This window comes from Cervus elaphus, chromosome 26 (assembly GCF_910594005.1).
Source record: "Cervus elaphus chromosome 26, mCerEla1.1, whole genome shotgun sequence".
In the NCBI taxonomy this organism is placed as follows: domain Eukaryota; kingdom Metazoa; phylum Chordata; class Mammalia; order Artiodactyla; family Cervidae; genus Cervus; species Cervus elaphus.
In genome coordinates, this window is record NC_057840.1 from 48,311,586 (window position 1) to 48,325,982 (window position 14,397).

At 52.6% G+C, this 14,397-nt stretch overlaps 1 protein-coding gene across 16 annotated transcripts in view; it reads left to right on the top strand.

Annotated features, from left to right (window-relative positions):
* The window catches only part of AFDN (afadin, adherens junction formation factor), a 112,316-nt gene that overhangs the window by 78,207 nt on the left and 19,712 nt on the right, over positions 1-14,397 (top strand). For all 16 annotated transcript variants that reach the window (XM_043888651.1, XM_043888634.1, XM_043888638.1 and 13 more), the window contains 5 exons: positions 183-381; positions 1,714-1,817; positions 4,291-4,377; positions 14,110-14,175; positions 14,323-14,396. In XM_043888651.1, coding sequence (XP_043744586.1) covers positions 183-381; positions 1,714-1,817; positions 4,291-4,377; positions 14,110-14,175; positions 14,323-14,396 — 530 coding nt within the window. The remainder of the gene's footprint in view (positions 1-182; positions 382-1,713; positions 1,818-4,290; positions 4,378-14,109; positions 14,176-14,322; position 14,397) is intronic.

A 14,397-nucleotide genomic window follows, 5' to 3' on the forward strand; every position in this document is an offset into this window, starting at 1 on the left:
TGCCGTGCCAGAGCTCGGTCGCTCCCCAGGCCGGTCTGAGCTGAGGGTGAGCTGGCTTTCCCTCTGTGAGTCGCCCCGCGTGTGTGTGGCCACACCGCGCATGACCAAGCACGTCTGGTCATCACTGGTCAGCCGCACCGCCCGCCGCGCGTCTCCCAAGCCCGCGTCTGTTTTCTGAGCAGGACCTGATCGAGAACGTGGTGGCCGTGGCCGAGAACACGGCGGACGAGCTGGCGCGCAGCGACGGCCGGGAGGTGCGGCTGGAGGAGGACCCCGACCTGCAGCTGCCCTTCCTCCTGCCCGAGGACGGCTACTCCTGCGACGTCGTCAGGAACGTCCCCAGCGGCCTGCAGGAGTTCCTGGACCCTCTCTGCCAGAGAGGTGGGCTGCCTTCCCAGCCCGGCGTCTGCCCTCCCTGCGTGCCAGCGGCCTGGTGTTGGTTGTGTGTTGATGTGTGTCAGGCCAGCCCCCCTGTGCACACCCAGCAGGCTTCTGGGAAGGTCGGGGCCCAGGGCTGGGAGGGACGCGGTCGGTGGTGATGTGGGGTCAGAGCAGGTGTGGCGCAGCTGCCCGGGGCCCCTCTGCTCACTTGGCGTCACGATTGGGTCAGAGCAGACGTGCGGGGCCACCGGGGTGCCCCTGCTCACCTGGCGGCGTGGTTCCCGCTTGCCGGCCCTGGCACTGTCCTCCCTCCGGCTCCGCGTGCACCTGGGGCTCCGTCCGCCCCCTGTGTGGGTGCCACCTGAGCAGAGCGGTCAGCGGCAGGGCCAGATGAGCCCTGAGGCCCCGCCACCCCGACCGTCCACCCGGGAGGTGGGCGGCCACACCACCCCTGCTCTGGGCTGTATGTCTCTGACCCAGTCGTGACTCCAGGTGAGCACAGAGGTGCCAGGGCCGGGGGTGTCTGGAGTACAGTGTGCTCTTCCTAACTGTCAGCTGGCGCTAATGAGGCCGCTTGAGAGGAAAGAACTGTGTCCGTGTTTGTGTGTGATACAACTTTGTCACAAAATTTCTGGAAGATCCTGTAAGATCTTACAGATGAGGGATGACGCAGGCTTAGTCTTAAAAAGATGTCGGTAGTCCCTGATGAAAATATTGAAGATGTTCTTTAAAACGTCGTCACGTTTTTGGAAAAACAGTAAATGTGGCCTCCAAGGAAATGAGGACAGAGAGGAGTGAGGAGGCCCTCCTTCCCCGGGACCACTGTTCCACTAGAGTAAGTCACCGATCTTGGGGGCGAGCCTGCCGGCAGGCTCCTACCACAGTTGTTGTCTGGTCCCTCTGTCCTTCCCTCCTGTCTGTCAGGGGTTCTCAGTCTGACTGAGGAGCTCCTAGTCGAGCGGAGGAGACAGATCTGCAAGGAAACATTTCAGTGCGATTCTGTAATTTCTCATAGACGTGAGAAGAACGCTGAAATAAAGTAGAGGTGGAAACCAGTTTTGCTTTTCTGGTTGGTGTTGAAATTACATTGGACCAAAGCAAATAGATTTTAATCACAAATAAGGCTGATACAAATACTTGTGTACAGGTTCTGTGTTCAGATAGACACGTGATGGTGAATGTCTGCTAATTCACTTCTCAGAGAGACGGGGGGTGTGGACTGAAAAGGGGGACGCTCCGCGCCTCAGTGCCGCGCTCCGCCCCTGCTGGATGGAGCTCAGGGCTCTGACGCCGCGGCCGTTCGTCCTCACTCCTGCCTGTTTTCCTCTCCAGGGTTTTGCAGGTTAATTCCTCACCCACGCTCCCCAGGCACCTGGACGATATATTTTGAAGGTGCAGATTACGAGAGTCACCTTCTGCGGGAGAACACAGAACTGGCAAGTATCGTGAGGTGGCAGACGGACCAGTAGAGGAAACTTGATTCCTTTCGATTTGAAAATACTTCAGGCTACGTCTATACAGTTTCATCTATAAACAGATGTTGCTTTTAGGAATATGCCTGTTTGGGGACTTACCTGGTCACCCAGTAGCTGAGACTCTGAGCCCCCAATGCAGACCACAGGTTCAGTCTGGTCAGGGAGTTCAGATCCCAGAGGCCACACAGAGAGGCCAGATAGGAACACTGATGCCTGTTGATAAGACAGTTAAACCTCACACGTGTTTTTTAGATACATTACTATGGTAATCTTAACGGGTTTTATTAGAATAATTTTTCTGTGATAAAAGTATTTTCTATTTTCTAGTCAGTCCTACCTTAGTGAAAGTGTTAGTCACTCAGTTGTGTCCAACTCTCTGCGACCCCATGGACTCCAGCCCGCCAGGCTCCTGTCCGTGGAACTCTCCAGGCAGGAATCCTGGGGTGGGTAGCCATTCCTTTCTCCAGGAAGTCTTCCCAACCCAGGGACTGAGCCCATGTCCCCTGCTTTGCAGGCTGATTCTTTACCGTCTGAGCCACCAAGGATGCCCCTACGCTGCCTTAACTATGTACCAAATCATTTATTGATATTTTGTATCTTAGTGAAAGACTGGCCAGTCCCATTAGTGTTTGCTGGCTTATAGATTTTAGGGGAAACCCTGCCTTGCTTCTTGCAGAGTTTTAAACCAGAAAGGGACCTTCACCATGTCTTAGAAAGGGATGCCAGACCAGAGTTGTCTTTTCCTACGTACGCTGCACGTCAGTCCAGAGAACACAGACGAGTCAAGTCTTTCCTTTTAGTATTTCATTCTTCTGTTTCGTTCACCTTAAGTAACTGACTCCTAAGCCATGCAAGGCTTCGGAGGAGCCCAGTAGGTGTGGCCGCCCGTCTGGCAGGTAACGGTGGACAGGGGCCAGTGTGTTCCGTGGCTGGGCGTGGCCATTCGGCCCCCTGGGCCAAAGTTGGGGGCTCTTGGCTGTGAAGAACGACCACAAGTCTTCTGGAGCTCTAGAAGCTTCCTGTGGTGACCTCCTGAATTATCCATTGGTCACTCAGAACCACACACCTGGTTCTCACCTAATTTCTAAGAAGACACATCATGTGAGGAGGCAGTGCTTACACATAAGGCAACGGTGGATGTGTGTTTTGTTTATTAAATCCAAAGTTGTTTTTGCTCAGTAGAAAAACTGAGCGGTTTTGTTTTGCATTTGAGCGTCTCCAAAGCTTGCCTTCGCTGGTGATTGCTGTTACACCAGGGAGACCGCGTTTGACTGTCGGCAGAGTGACTGCCACGCGTGCTGGTATCAGCTGCTGTTGCGCTAATAGCAGCAGTTTCTAGCTTCCAGATTTTATAGAAAAACAAGCTCTTTAGAGGGAATCGCTGATTTTTTTCCATCTTTCTGGTTTATTTGTGGATCTCAGGCAGTTTTAGGTCCTGATCCTTTGTGGAAGCTTTGTCACCTTATCTTATTTATTTCCCTTAAAATGGTCTCATACAGACTTTGGTTCCAAATAAACAAGCTGTGTGTATAATCACTACTTTTTGGCAGTGTGCCCTCATACTTACATATATAATTAACTGAATTCCTGGTATGTGGGCCGGGTGATGTTCTTCTTTAACTTTGTTAACTTGTTCACGTGAGGCAGGATGCACGTAGACCGTATGGCTTCCGTGGATGGCTTCCCTTTCTCATTGTCTGTGGATCTGTTGGGAACTGGCCTTAATGGGCACGCACTTTGTCCCTTCCGGGTGATCCCCCACCACAGGCTTCACAGAGGCACGCTGAGCTTTGGGCCCACTGCCTGAAGGCTGAGGCAGTGTATTTTTGCAGTTGAATTTTCACAAGATAGGTTTGTGGTGGCTCAGATGGTAAAGAGTCTGCCTGCAGTGCAGGAAACCTGGGTTCGATCCCAGGTTTGGGAAGATCCCCAGAGAAAGAAATGGCGATCCACTCCAGTATTCTTTCTTGCCTGGAAAATCCATGGATGAAGGAGCCTGGCAGGCTACAGTCCATGGGGTCGCAAAAAATCAGACATGACGGAGCGACTTCACTTTTCACAAGATACAGAGATGTGAGAGCATCTTTGTTATGTTATAGCTGTCTTCCCCCTGGATAGTATAGAATAAGTTTAAATTTCTTCTTCAAAAAATGTCCAGTGATTTTGTGTTAAAAGATAATAAAGTAAAATTGTAGTGTCTTTAAGACCAAGTTTTTCTTACATGGTGGTGCTTCCAGGGTTGTGTTGTGTTGTAAATTAACATCTTTAAACAACTTGTAAATATTTAGCATTGTGATGACTCTCTTGACGGCTCTGGGGTCAAGAAAGAATGCTGGTATTTACTTTACCAGGTTGCCCCATCAAGGGCTGGTTTTTACTGCTTCTGTTTCCTCTTTGGTTTCAGCCCTCAGTAAACTTCTCTTTTCATCCCTAGGCGCAGCCTCTGCGTAAAGAACCTGAAATCATCACTGTGACCCTCAAAAAGCAGAACGGAATGGGCCTTAGCATTGTCGCCGCAAAGGTAGGACGGGGCGGGGGCGCGGCTGCCATCCTCTGTCCTTTAAGCCTGAGTCGGCGGCCTTTCCGGTTCCGCCTCTGAGGGCCGGGCATGGGAATGAAGTGCTGTGCGTGTGGCGCTCTCGGGGTACCTGCTCCAGAGCCCGTGTGTGGAGGGGCGCAGGGGGCCTCTGGCCGCCTGTTCAGATGCGTGGCGTGCTGGGAGCTGCAGCGAGGGAGCGGTGCCCCAGTCGTGTCTGGGGGAGCAGAGGGGGAGAGGGGGCTTCGTCCCTTTTAAAGACACGCGGTTCGCAGGTGGAGCTCACCCGCAGAAGGACAAGGGTTTGAAACAGCAAGGGGATGGGCGGGAGCCGTGATCTCAGGGCAGGGGTGTGTGGGAGGACTTCCTTGCCAGCACTGGAGCCAGGGGCCGGGGCGTGGCAGCGGGCGTGCTCCAGGGCAGCCCGCCAGCCAGGACTCAAGCTGACCCCTTCTGGTGCAGGTCCTGAGTGTTGTGCTCGGGACAGGTGGGGCGGGTGGGGCGGGCGGGAGCAGGCAGCTGCAGGCCTGGGGATGCTTTCCTGTTTGCTTGTGTTGGATACGAGCATGTGGAACCCAGAGGGCAGGAGGCAGAGATACAGACTTGTTCGGGCTCACAGGTGCTGAAAAGGAGGCACCTCAGAGACTGTGCCCTGGTAACTGGGCAGCGTGCAGCTCTCAGGCGTGAAGGCGTCCATTCGCGTCTGTTCACCAGTGGGCTGGACTGCTGCAACAAACCCGCTTTTCTCCAGCTCAGCTGTGGTTTCTCCGGGACTTGCAGGGAGAGCAGGCCATGCTGGACACACGTTGCGGAGCTGCGCCCTGCTGGTGCACGGTGTAGGTCTGTGCCGATGGCGTGGGTGGGCTCTGCCCGGGGTGCAGGGGCTCAGGCCTACCCTGCCCCCCTCTTGGCAGCCGTGCAGCCCTGGGCGTGGCCGCAGCTCGAGCCCCGGAAGAGGGCTGGGGGCCTTGGAGCTGGTCCCTGCGGCCGCCCGCGGTCCCCCGTCAGCCTGGGAGCCCTGTCTGGCTGCTGTTTTTTCCTCTGAGCTGTCTGGGCCTTTGTGTCAGCGTTTGGCTCCGTCCTCCGCCTTCCCAGTCAGCCTGTGGCTTCGGGGCTGTGCGCCTGGCGGACTTTGATGTCAGCCCGCCAGCGCCCCTCCCGGCTGCAGCCGCTTTATGGAATCCAGATGCCGAGGCTTGTCCGCGCCGTCCACGGTGGGGGCTGGGGGGTCAGGGTGCTGCCTCTCACTCAGCTGAGGGCCGGCATGGCGCTTCCTGTTTAGTTTGGATTTTTAAAATAGAAACTGTTTCCTCCTTTTTATTTTTCTAACTCTTTTTAAAGTTTAATAAAGTACAAAGTAAGCGAGAATCTGAGCTGCCTGGTTACGTAAGAGCCCGAGGTTGCCCAGGCGCTGCTTGGAGTTGCTCAATGCCCGCGGTGGTCACTCTTGAGAGACTAGCTGTGTGTCGGCTGTCGCCAGTGCAGGACCAGGCAGTGGTGTTCCGGCTGAGAGGTCCATGTGCCCGAGAGAGATGTGGTTCTCCGTTGTCGGGAGGGCAGAGCCTGCGGTGAGTCTCCTCGGGGCCCCGGCGGCCGCTGTCCGCCCGCGAGCTGCTGCAGCCTGTCGCTGATGCCGCGCTCCGGGAGCTCGTGGTCACACACCGGGGTGCTTGCTGCCCTGCAGCTCCGTGCTGCGGCTTCTCAGGGCTCGGGGAATAAGAGGCTGTTCTGTGCTCTATACAAGAAAAAGACAAATTGTGGTATGGTGGACGCTGCTTGAAATAGTGGTCGCGACTGCTGTAGAATTGCTGAGCACAGACGCGAGAATGTCCACAGTGCAGGACGTTGGCCATTCAGGTGGTGGTTCCTGCAGGCTTTGTCCTCAGCAGGTCTTTTCTGAAAGCGTAAAAGTGACAGTTTGAAAGGTACTTATTAGGAGGTTTTACTGTTTTACTTAGAAGTGAATGGCTAATTGAATCCTGGTTGTGGTCTAACTGCATATAGTATTAAGTTTTTAAACCTTTGGTTAGCTTAAAAAAACTGCTGTGCCTTAGAAAGGAGAGGGTAAAAGCAGTGTTCACCGATGCGTCACCTCCTCACCACTGGACCAGTACGTGTGAGCCACGTCCAGTGTGTGAGGCTCCTGGGGCCTCCACGTGCGTCCTCGCCGGGACCCGGGGGGAGCAACTGCGACAGGAGGGCCCGGGAGGCGCTCAGCTCTTTCCCGGAAGCGCAGGGGGCCGTGTGACGCTCCCGCACGGCTGCTGCTGTGAGTCTGGACAGCTTGTGTCTCTGTTCTCACGGTGACATGTGTGGATAACGGCGCTCTCACCTCTGTCTGCAGTCGTGGCCTGAGTGCACGTTTCTTTGGTTGCCTGACACTGACTCAGTTGCAGTGTGAAACAGTGTCATTGGAACGGGAATGTTAGTTCTCTGAAGCAGAACCTCCTTTCCCCCGGCGGTTCCCGTGGAAAGAGATGCTGTAGGGCGTCTGGGTGCAGGGCCGTGGTGGGGGGCCCGCCTGGGGATGGTCCAGAGAGCCCGGCCCTGCCCGTGCCCTCAGCCCCGCCCGGGGTCAGGGCTCCCCGCGCTGGCCTGCCTGCCCGGGCGTCCACGTGCAGAGGCTGCGGGGCACTGGCATCACCTCCCTCTCTGAGACCCTCGGGAGGCTGCGCCTGCACCCTGAAGACCCCTGCTTGCACCCTCTTCTGCGTGCACCCTTCAGGACCCCGCGGTCCCCTGCGGCCCGTCTGGGGCCCTGGCATCAGAGGCTGCGCGTCTGCTCCCTTTATCTCTTGGAGAGTGGGAGGACAGATAACAGGCTGTTCGTCGCTTGTACTGAACATAAACAGGAAACGAGTGCACAGCCCTGGCCTTGCAGGCAGAGGGGCGCTCACCTCACGGGGCGTCCAGGTGGCCAGGGTGGGACGCGTCCTGACCGATTGTCTCAGAGCTAAGGTCACTCCTCGCAGAGAGCGCGAGTGCAGCGGTGTTGTTGAACCTCTTGTCTGAACTTCAGTTGTTCATGAATCAGAACTCTTGTCTGACCAGAAGCAGCGGCTCCAGACCCCGAGGAGGAGGCGGCAGAGCATTGTCCTGACGGCCTGATGAGTTTTAAACACGCCCGGCTCTTAGGTCATCCCGGCCCCTGCCTGTTTCCACGCCTGGGAACAATAGGCTGAATTCATGCTCTTTGGCTGGCAGCTCGGTCTTCCTTCTGCTGCTGCCTTTTTTTCCATTTTGGATTGTGTTGTAATGATGTTTTTATGCTGTTAGTCACATCACACTCCCACGCTCAGTCGGAAATTGCAGCTGGAATGTTGGGAGCGTGGGCCCCTCTGACGGAGTCTCTAAGTGGGAGGTGAGCGCACCTGCACTTCAGTCTTTCCCAAGGTGCCTGAGAAGGTAGAGGGGCGGCCTCCTCCAGACTCGGCGGCCATTCCCTCGGACCGCGGGGCAGCTGCCCAAGAGGTGCGCGTGTCTGTCCATGCTGGGAGGCGTGTGTGGCTCTGCCGGTGTCCGGGCGCCTCCGCCAGCCCCGCCGTCCCCGCATACCTGCCCCGGGTAAACTCAGGTGAGGTACTGCCCTCCCCTCTCCTCCCCCTCGCGGACGCCTTCTCCTCGAGCCTCCTTCTCTACTCTCCGAAGGGAAAGGAAAGCTGCTCCAAGATGCGTTTAGGATGGAATCCTGGGCTCGCACAGGCGTGCCCTCAGGGGTCCACCGTGGCTGCCTGCACAGGGCCGCGGGCTGGCCCCCGGCCTCCTCCTGTGCCCCGGCCGGTGCGAGCGAGAGCCCCGAAACCACGGTACTCGGCGTGGAGGCTGGACAGAGGCTGCGGGACTGTGCTGCCTTCTCACCCTCAGTAGCGCCTCTGGGAGGGGAGACTTCATTTTGGTTTTTAGAAATGTACTTTTACTATTTAAATGGAATTAAATTACAAAATGGTATCCAGTGGAATTTGCCGTGCCTGATACATGTGGAATATATCACTGCTTTCCAGAAGGTAGTTTTTAAAAAGGTATTTGATTTGCCACATGGGGAGTGGGTAATTCTGAATAGTGTTTCTTTTCATTTTGATTTCATAAATAACAAATAGACCAAACAGATAAGAATACAAATAGACCAAAAATGCAGTAATGTTTTTTCAAATGCCAGTTTAGATATCTTTAGGCAAGTAGTTACTGAATTTTTTTACACTGTGCATTTAGTTATTATACTGTGGTTACTCTTCTCACGGTTGGCAATCAAGGTGTATAATGTTAGCATATATGTTGCATTATGGGAAGAGTTTGTTTTTACACAATTTTCTGCATAATTACAGACTTATTGTTAGTAGCTGTGGTTACTGATGACATAGGTTTACTATGAAAAGCTTAGTTTTGGGGCAACATCGTCCAATAACTCAGGCTATGTAGGTAAATCAAAATTTCCCATTAACTGCATTAAAAAAATTAGGGAAACTGAAATCAATAGTGTGTCTCCTTCGATGCAGTTGTGATTTCAGTGTCGTCACTGTGTGTTGCTGGTGAGACACTGTAGACTCTTCCTACTCAGTCTTTGGAGCTGGACGGACTTTGCTCTGGACCGCGAGTTTCGGTTGGGACGCGCCCCCCGCCCCAGGCCCTGCGCCCTGGGCCTCTGGCTGCCAACGCCGGCCCTTACACAGCTTCACCGGCGTCTGGAGGCTCTCTGCGTCCTCTGTTGGCTGTTGGTCGGTGCTTAGGTAGTTCATCCTTACGTTCTTTTAATGACAGGTGGGATGCCTTGATACATAGCAGCAAGAAGGTGTAATTTCTGGACCCTATTTTTATTTGTTAATTTAAAAAGTAGAGTTACCAGAAAGTGAATTGTAATTGTGTGTATTTGTAATTAAAGAGGAACTTAATGGGATTTGTTCAATACTTTTTTTTTTAAGTTCAGTCTTACTGGGCTAGTGTGTACATTATTATATAGAAATAGGACACGAGTGGTTTAATATTTCTGAAACTAATTTTGTTTTGTTGAATTTTTTTATCAGTCTGTAATGTTTTTATTCAGATGAAATGGGACTGGTGGCAGGAGAATGCCGTAGTGTTAAGGAAGGACTGTATCTTGGTTCCTTCCAAGAGCTGACTTGCTCCCAGTTCAGACGGCAGTGGGCAGGGGCCAGGCAGAGCTCACCAACTCTCTGTCCCCCGAGTCCCAGGGTCGGTGCAGCCAAGCCTGCCCTGGCCAGACTGAGGCACTGGATCACCTTAGCCAGGCACTGGATCAAAGGTTGTGGTCTTTGGGGCTGAAAGGATTTAATATAGGTACTGTTGATTTAATATATGTATTTGGGTTGGCTAAAAAGTTCATAGCAACTTACAGAAAAACCTATGATTTATCTGTACACTAGTTGCATTTATGAATTTTTATGGTCAGTTTATAGCCGTGAGCTACGCGTGAAATATATGTAAGACTCAAATCGGCAGCTACCCAGCCAGAGAGGAGGCCGCCCCCTGGGGACAGTCGCTGCAGAATCGAGCAGGTGTGCGGGCATGGCCATACACTGACAGGCGTGTAGGCAGAGCCCTGAGTCACGGAGCGCGCACCAGGGAAACGGTACGGTTGAGGCCACGTTTGGAGCGCGCAAATGTCAACCAGAGTTTGGACACCTCTTAGAATATTACCCTACCCCCAGGAATCTTTTTAAGCAATTGTATTTCATGGTGCTTTCTCAGTGACTTTTTATTAAAGTCAATTCTTATGACCAACCTTAAATAGACCTTTTAGATGCTAGTGGTCTTTTGAATTGAGGTCCTTTTTCTCCTCAGATGTAAACATTTTGTCACAATGACATATACTTAGAAATTGAACTTATTTGGAATTAAAAGAAATGACTGTCACTTAGAGTTTAGATACATTCCCATCATGTAAGAAAGCAGTGTTTCTCATCGCTAGGGTGCTGTCCCTCCGAGGACGGCACATGGTGTCACAGTCAGAAACGCTCAGGGTTCTCAGCTCTGCACCAGGAGTTTGTGATGTCATCAGTATTGTCTATCAGCTCACTGATAGTGGGTAATCGACTGCTCCGTAACCTCCTGTGTGTTCACTCAGGTAGCGTCTAGATTGACCACATTGCCGTGGCCTGACTACAGGGGTTTGGGAGCTCCCCTGGAAGGGAGCGGGAGAGGGCCCTCTGTACCGACTTCAGGAGCAAGGGCGGTGCCGTGGGAACACGAGTGAGCCAGGGCGTGCCTGGGCAGGTGCGGTGAGTGGGTGGGCAGGTGAGCCCAGGAGGCGGATGATCAAAGGATCCGGGCTGACCTGTTGCATCAGAAGTTCATTGTGTGTGGCAGGAACGTGGCTGAGGGGCAGAAGGGGCGCATGGCGATGTGGTGGGCCTGCACTTGATGTGGGTGCCCCATGCAGGAGGCTTCTGCTTGCTTACAGGCAGCTGGCCACCTCTCGGGGCAGGGGGCTGTCTTCAGGAAGAATCTCCTAAGGCAGCTTGGATAGAGGAGCCAGCGGGTCAGTCTTAGGAGAGCGTCCATGTCTCGCCAAGACTCTTCTGAAATTTATAGTGTAAACTAATGCTTGTTTACAGATGTGACTTAAGTCAGATTTTTCATAAGGCTGTGAAATATCTATATTACGGGGTCAGTTACTTGCATATTTAAACTGAGATTTATTAAATTTTATATTGCATGTGATATGTGGTAAATTATCTACTTAAAGACATGGTAGAGTTTCAGGCTGTGTGAGCACTGTCCGAGGTTCATGCGGAGTCCGCAGGATGGAAGCTTGTGTGTTCTAGAATGGCGTGCGATGGCTGGTCTGAGTGGAGCGGCTGGGGACAGAAGTAGGTGTGGAGTGTGGCCGTGGAAACCGGAAGCTGTGACGCGCAGACACCTCACAGATGGACGTGCAGCCAAAGCAGGCTCGCCAGGTCTCAGTTTATTAGAGGACAGGACCGTATTCCCGCTGTTTGCTTGTATCATTCCATTTTGTGACCTTAGAAAGATTAAAGTTTTTCTTATTACAGTTGGCCTAAATAAATGAAATTTTTCCCTTGTTAATAATAGTCTTATAAAGTATACCAGAAATGGGGGAAGAAGTCTTGATGTGATTGTTTTAAAATATCCATACATATTAAAATATCCATACATATTGAAAGTATATATTTGATATTTTGTTTACAGCAGTGGTACTAAAAATACTATGTTGCTGGTATTACTGCTAGAGATTCTTTGAGTCATAGATGGTGGTAATTGATTATTTCATTAAAAGTACAGTTTTTATTATTTAAATTACCAGGATAGTGTTGTACTCGCCAAGAGTAGTGCTTGTGGAAATGCATTGTGTTCATTTGCACTAAAAACTGGGAATGTGAAGTTTAGAAGTGTTGCTTTTCTCTGTCAGTCAGATGGAGAACAGAAGAAAAGAGTAATTATGTATTAAAAGCCTTTTTTAAAGAAAAAAAGTCTGGTTTAGTTATAAGGACATGATGGTGCAGTGCTTGCAGGAAAAGAGGGATTCTCGGTGCCCTGTCGGAAACTGTCTGACAGGCACAGAGAAAGCCGCTGAGTGTAAGCTGCGTTGGAGGCGGGTGGTGTCTGTCTGCGTGTCTTAGGAGGTGGGGTGATGCAGGCACGCCGTGACTGTGGGATGAGTGAAACTGTGTTTCAGACAACTGGATTAGGTAACAAATCATGTATTCCACAGAAACACAGAACAGCATTGAAGAAGCCGTTTGATCAGGTTGTGTGGGAAGGGGCCCAGCTAACCAGTGGGGCTGCCCTGGAGGTGGTTCCCCTCAGCCCGTCTGACCCTGACCCCAGCCCGGGTTCAGGGAAGACCGTGCTGGTGTCCTTGAAGGCGGGTGGAAGCTGTGTTTGCTGATTCTTGGCTAAGAGATGGGCTGAAATTCAAAAGGTCACCATCACTGAGTGATCCATTCTTTGTGTGCTCAGTCGTGTCCAACTCTTCGTGGCCCCACAGACTGCAGCCCTCCAGGCCCCTCTGTCCACGGGGTTCCCCAGGCAAGGACACTTGGAGTGGGTTGCCATGCCCTCCTCCAGGGGATCTTCCCAACCCAGGGATCAAACTCAGGTCTTCTGCATTGGCAGATAGATTCTTTACTGCTACACCACCTGGGAAACCCATTGAGTGATTATACAAACACATGTCTAAACGTGTGTGTGTGTGTGTGTGTGTGTGTGTGAGACCTCACATGTACCCCAAAGTGCAAGTTTTCCCAAGTACCCCAGTAACTGCGTGTGTGGCAGAGGGGCCCAGCCCGGAACACAGGGCGGGGACACCGCGTCGTGTGGAAGGACCACTGTATCCTCCGGGGGGCAGTCGTATGTCTGGACCAGACAGGAGACGAGTGACAAGGTCAGGGCAGACGTACAGACAGAGACAGGTCTTGAGGGGAAGAGTCAGGAAAGCCGGGCGGGCCTCTGGGGCTGCGTGGAGTGTTTATGGAGTCCGCCCGCAGGTATGTAGGCACAGGGGCCTGGGGTGGAGCTGCGGACCTGGCTTTCGGGGCGGGGGGTGCTGTCAGCCTCACAGCAGGGCCTCTGCTCAGCAGTCCTCCCTGACCAGGAGCTGCCAGACGGTTCTGGACCATCCTGTTGACCAGAGGCGACAGGGAGCGTTGAGGTGGAGATCATGCAGTTCCAGGGCGTTGTAGAAAAACGTGTCCATTAAGTCGTTTATCAAACCGTCTTTATAACTTTCTGTGATGCCTTATATTGTTGCTTTTGTGACGCCATAGGTTCACAAACCAAGAAATACACTCAGGTGTAGAATATTAGCAGAAACATCCAGTGACATTTCATGCCTGTGCACGCTTCCCCCAGACGGGGGTGCGTAGCTTCAGAACTTCTTAGCATTACAGCACACGACCCTTACATTGCGGCAGTGCGGAGTGTCTTCTCCGTAATTGTCTCTGCTTAAGTCCCGCTCATCGTTTGCAACAGAAAGGTTTTTCTTGTTTTAAATTTTAAACTGTGTGTGCAGAAAGAATAGGACCTCCCAAATGGCTCAGTGGTCAAGAATCCACCTGCTCTGCAGGAGACTGGGGTTCAATCCCTGGATCGGGAAGATCCCTTGGAGGAGAGCATGGCAGCCCACTTCAGTGTTCTTGCCTGGGGAGTGAATCCTATGGACAGAGGAGCCTGGCGGGCTACAGTCCACGGGGTCACAAAGAGCTGGACACGACTGAGTGAACAACAGCAACGATGAGAGAATAAGGGTGTGAGGGAGGCGGGCGACTGTTGGAACGCAGAGCCCTCTGGGGAGCTGCTTGTGTGCTAAGGTGATCATTGCACAAGTCAGTGCAGCTCACCCACTGGGAGAGAGCGCGTCCCTGCCTTCAGGGTGGCGGGTCTGCTGTGGTCCCTCAGCTGACTGGTAATTGAGTTTTCAGGAGCGAAAGAAAGGTGAAAGTGAAGTAGCTCAGTCGTGTCCAACTCTGCGACCCCATGGACTGTAGCCTACCAGGGTCCTCTGTCCATGGGATTTCAGGAGTAATTTTTCTTAATCTGAAAACAAAGTAGGTACATTTCCTGTGAGTTTCCTTATAGTTACCGAAGTGTTCATTCTGTTAATACAGTTTTTGCATTTCTAACTTTCATGTAAAAACAAGAGCTGAGAGTTTTATTGCAGTCACTTATACACGTTTTATTCTTTGTACTGTGTTGTATTTCTAGCTGTGTTTCCAACGCGGGGTTTTTCCTTGTCTTGTTTAGGGCGCTGGTCAAGACAAACTTGGGATTTATGTCAAGTCCGTTGTGAAAGGAGGCGCTGCAGACGTGGTGGGTATACAGACGTTAGAGCGGAAGCCCCAGAGTGTTGTGTGTTTGTCGAAAGCCCAAGTCTGAGTGTGCTCACCGCTGGCCTCCTCCTCCCCTTCTCCCCTGCTGTCGCCCCCTCCTCACCTGCCCGCGCCTTGGGGTGCTCAGGACGGGCGGCTCGCCGCAGGTGACCAGCTGCTCAGCGTGGACGGACGGAGTCTGGTGGGACTCTCTCAAGAAAGG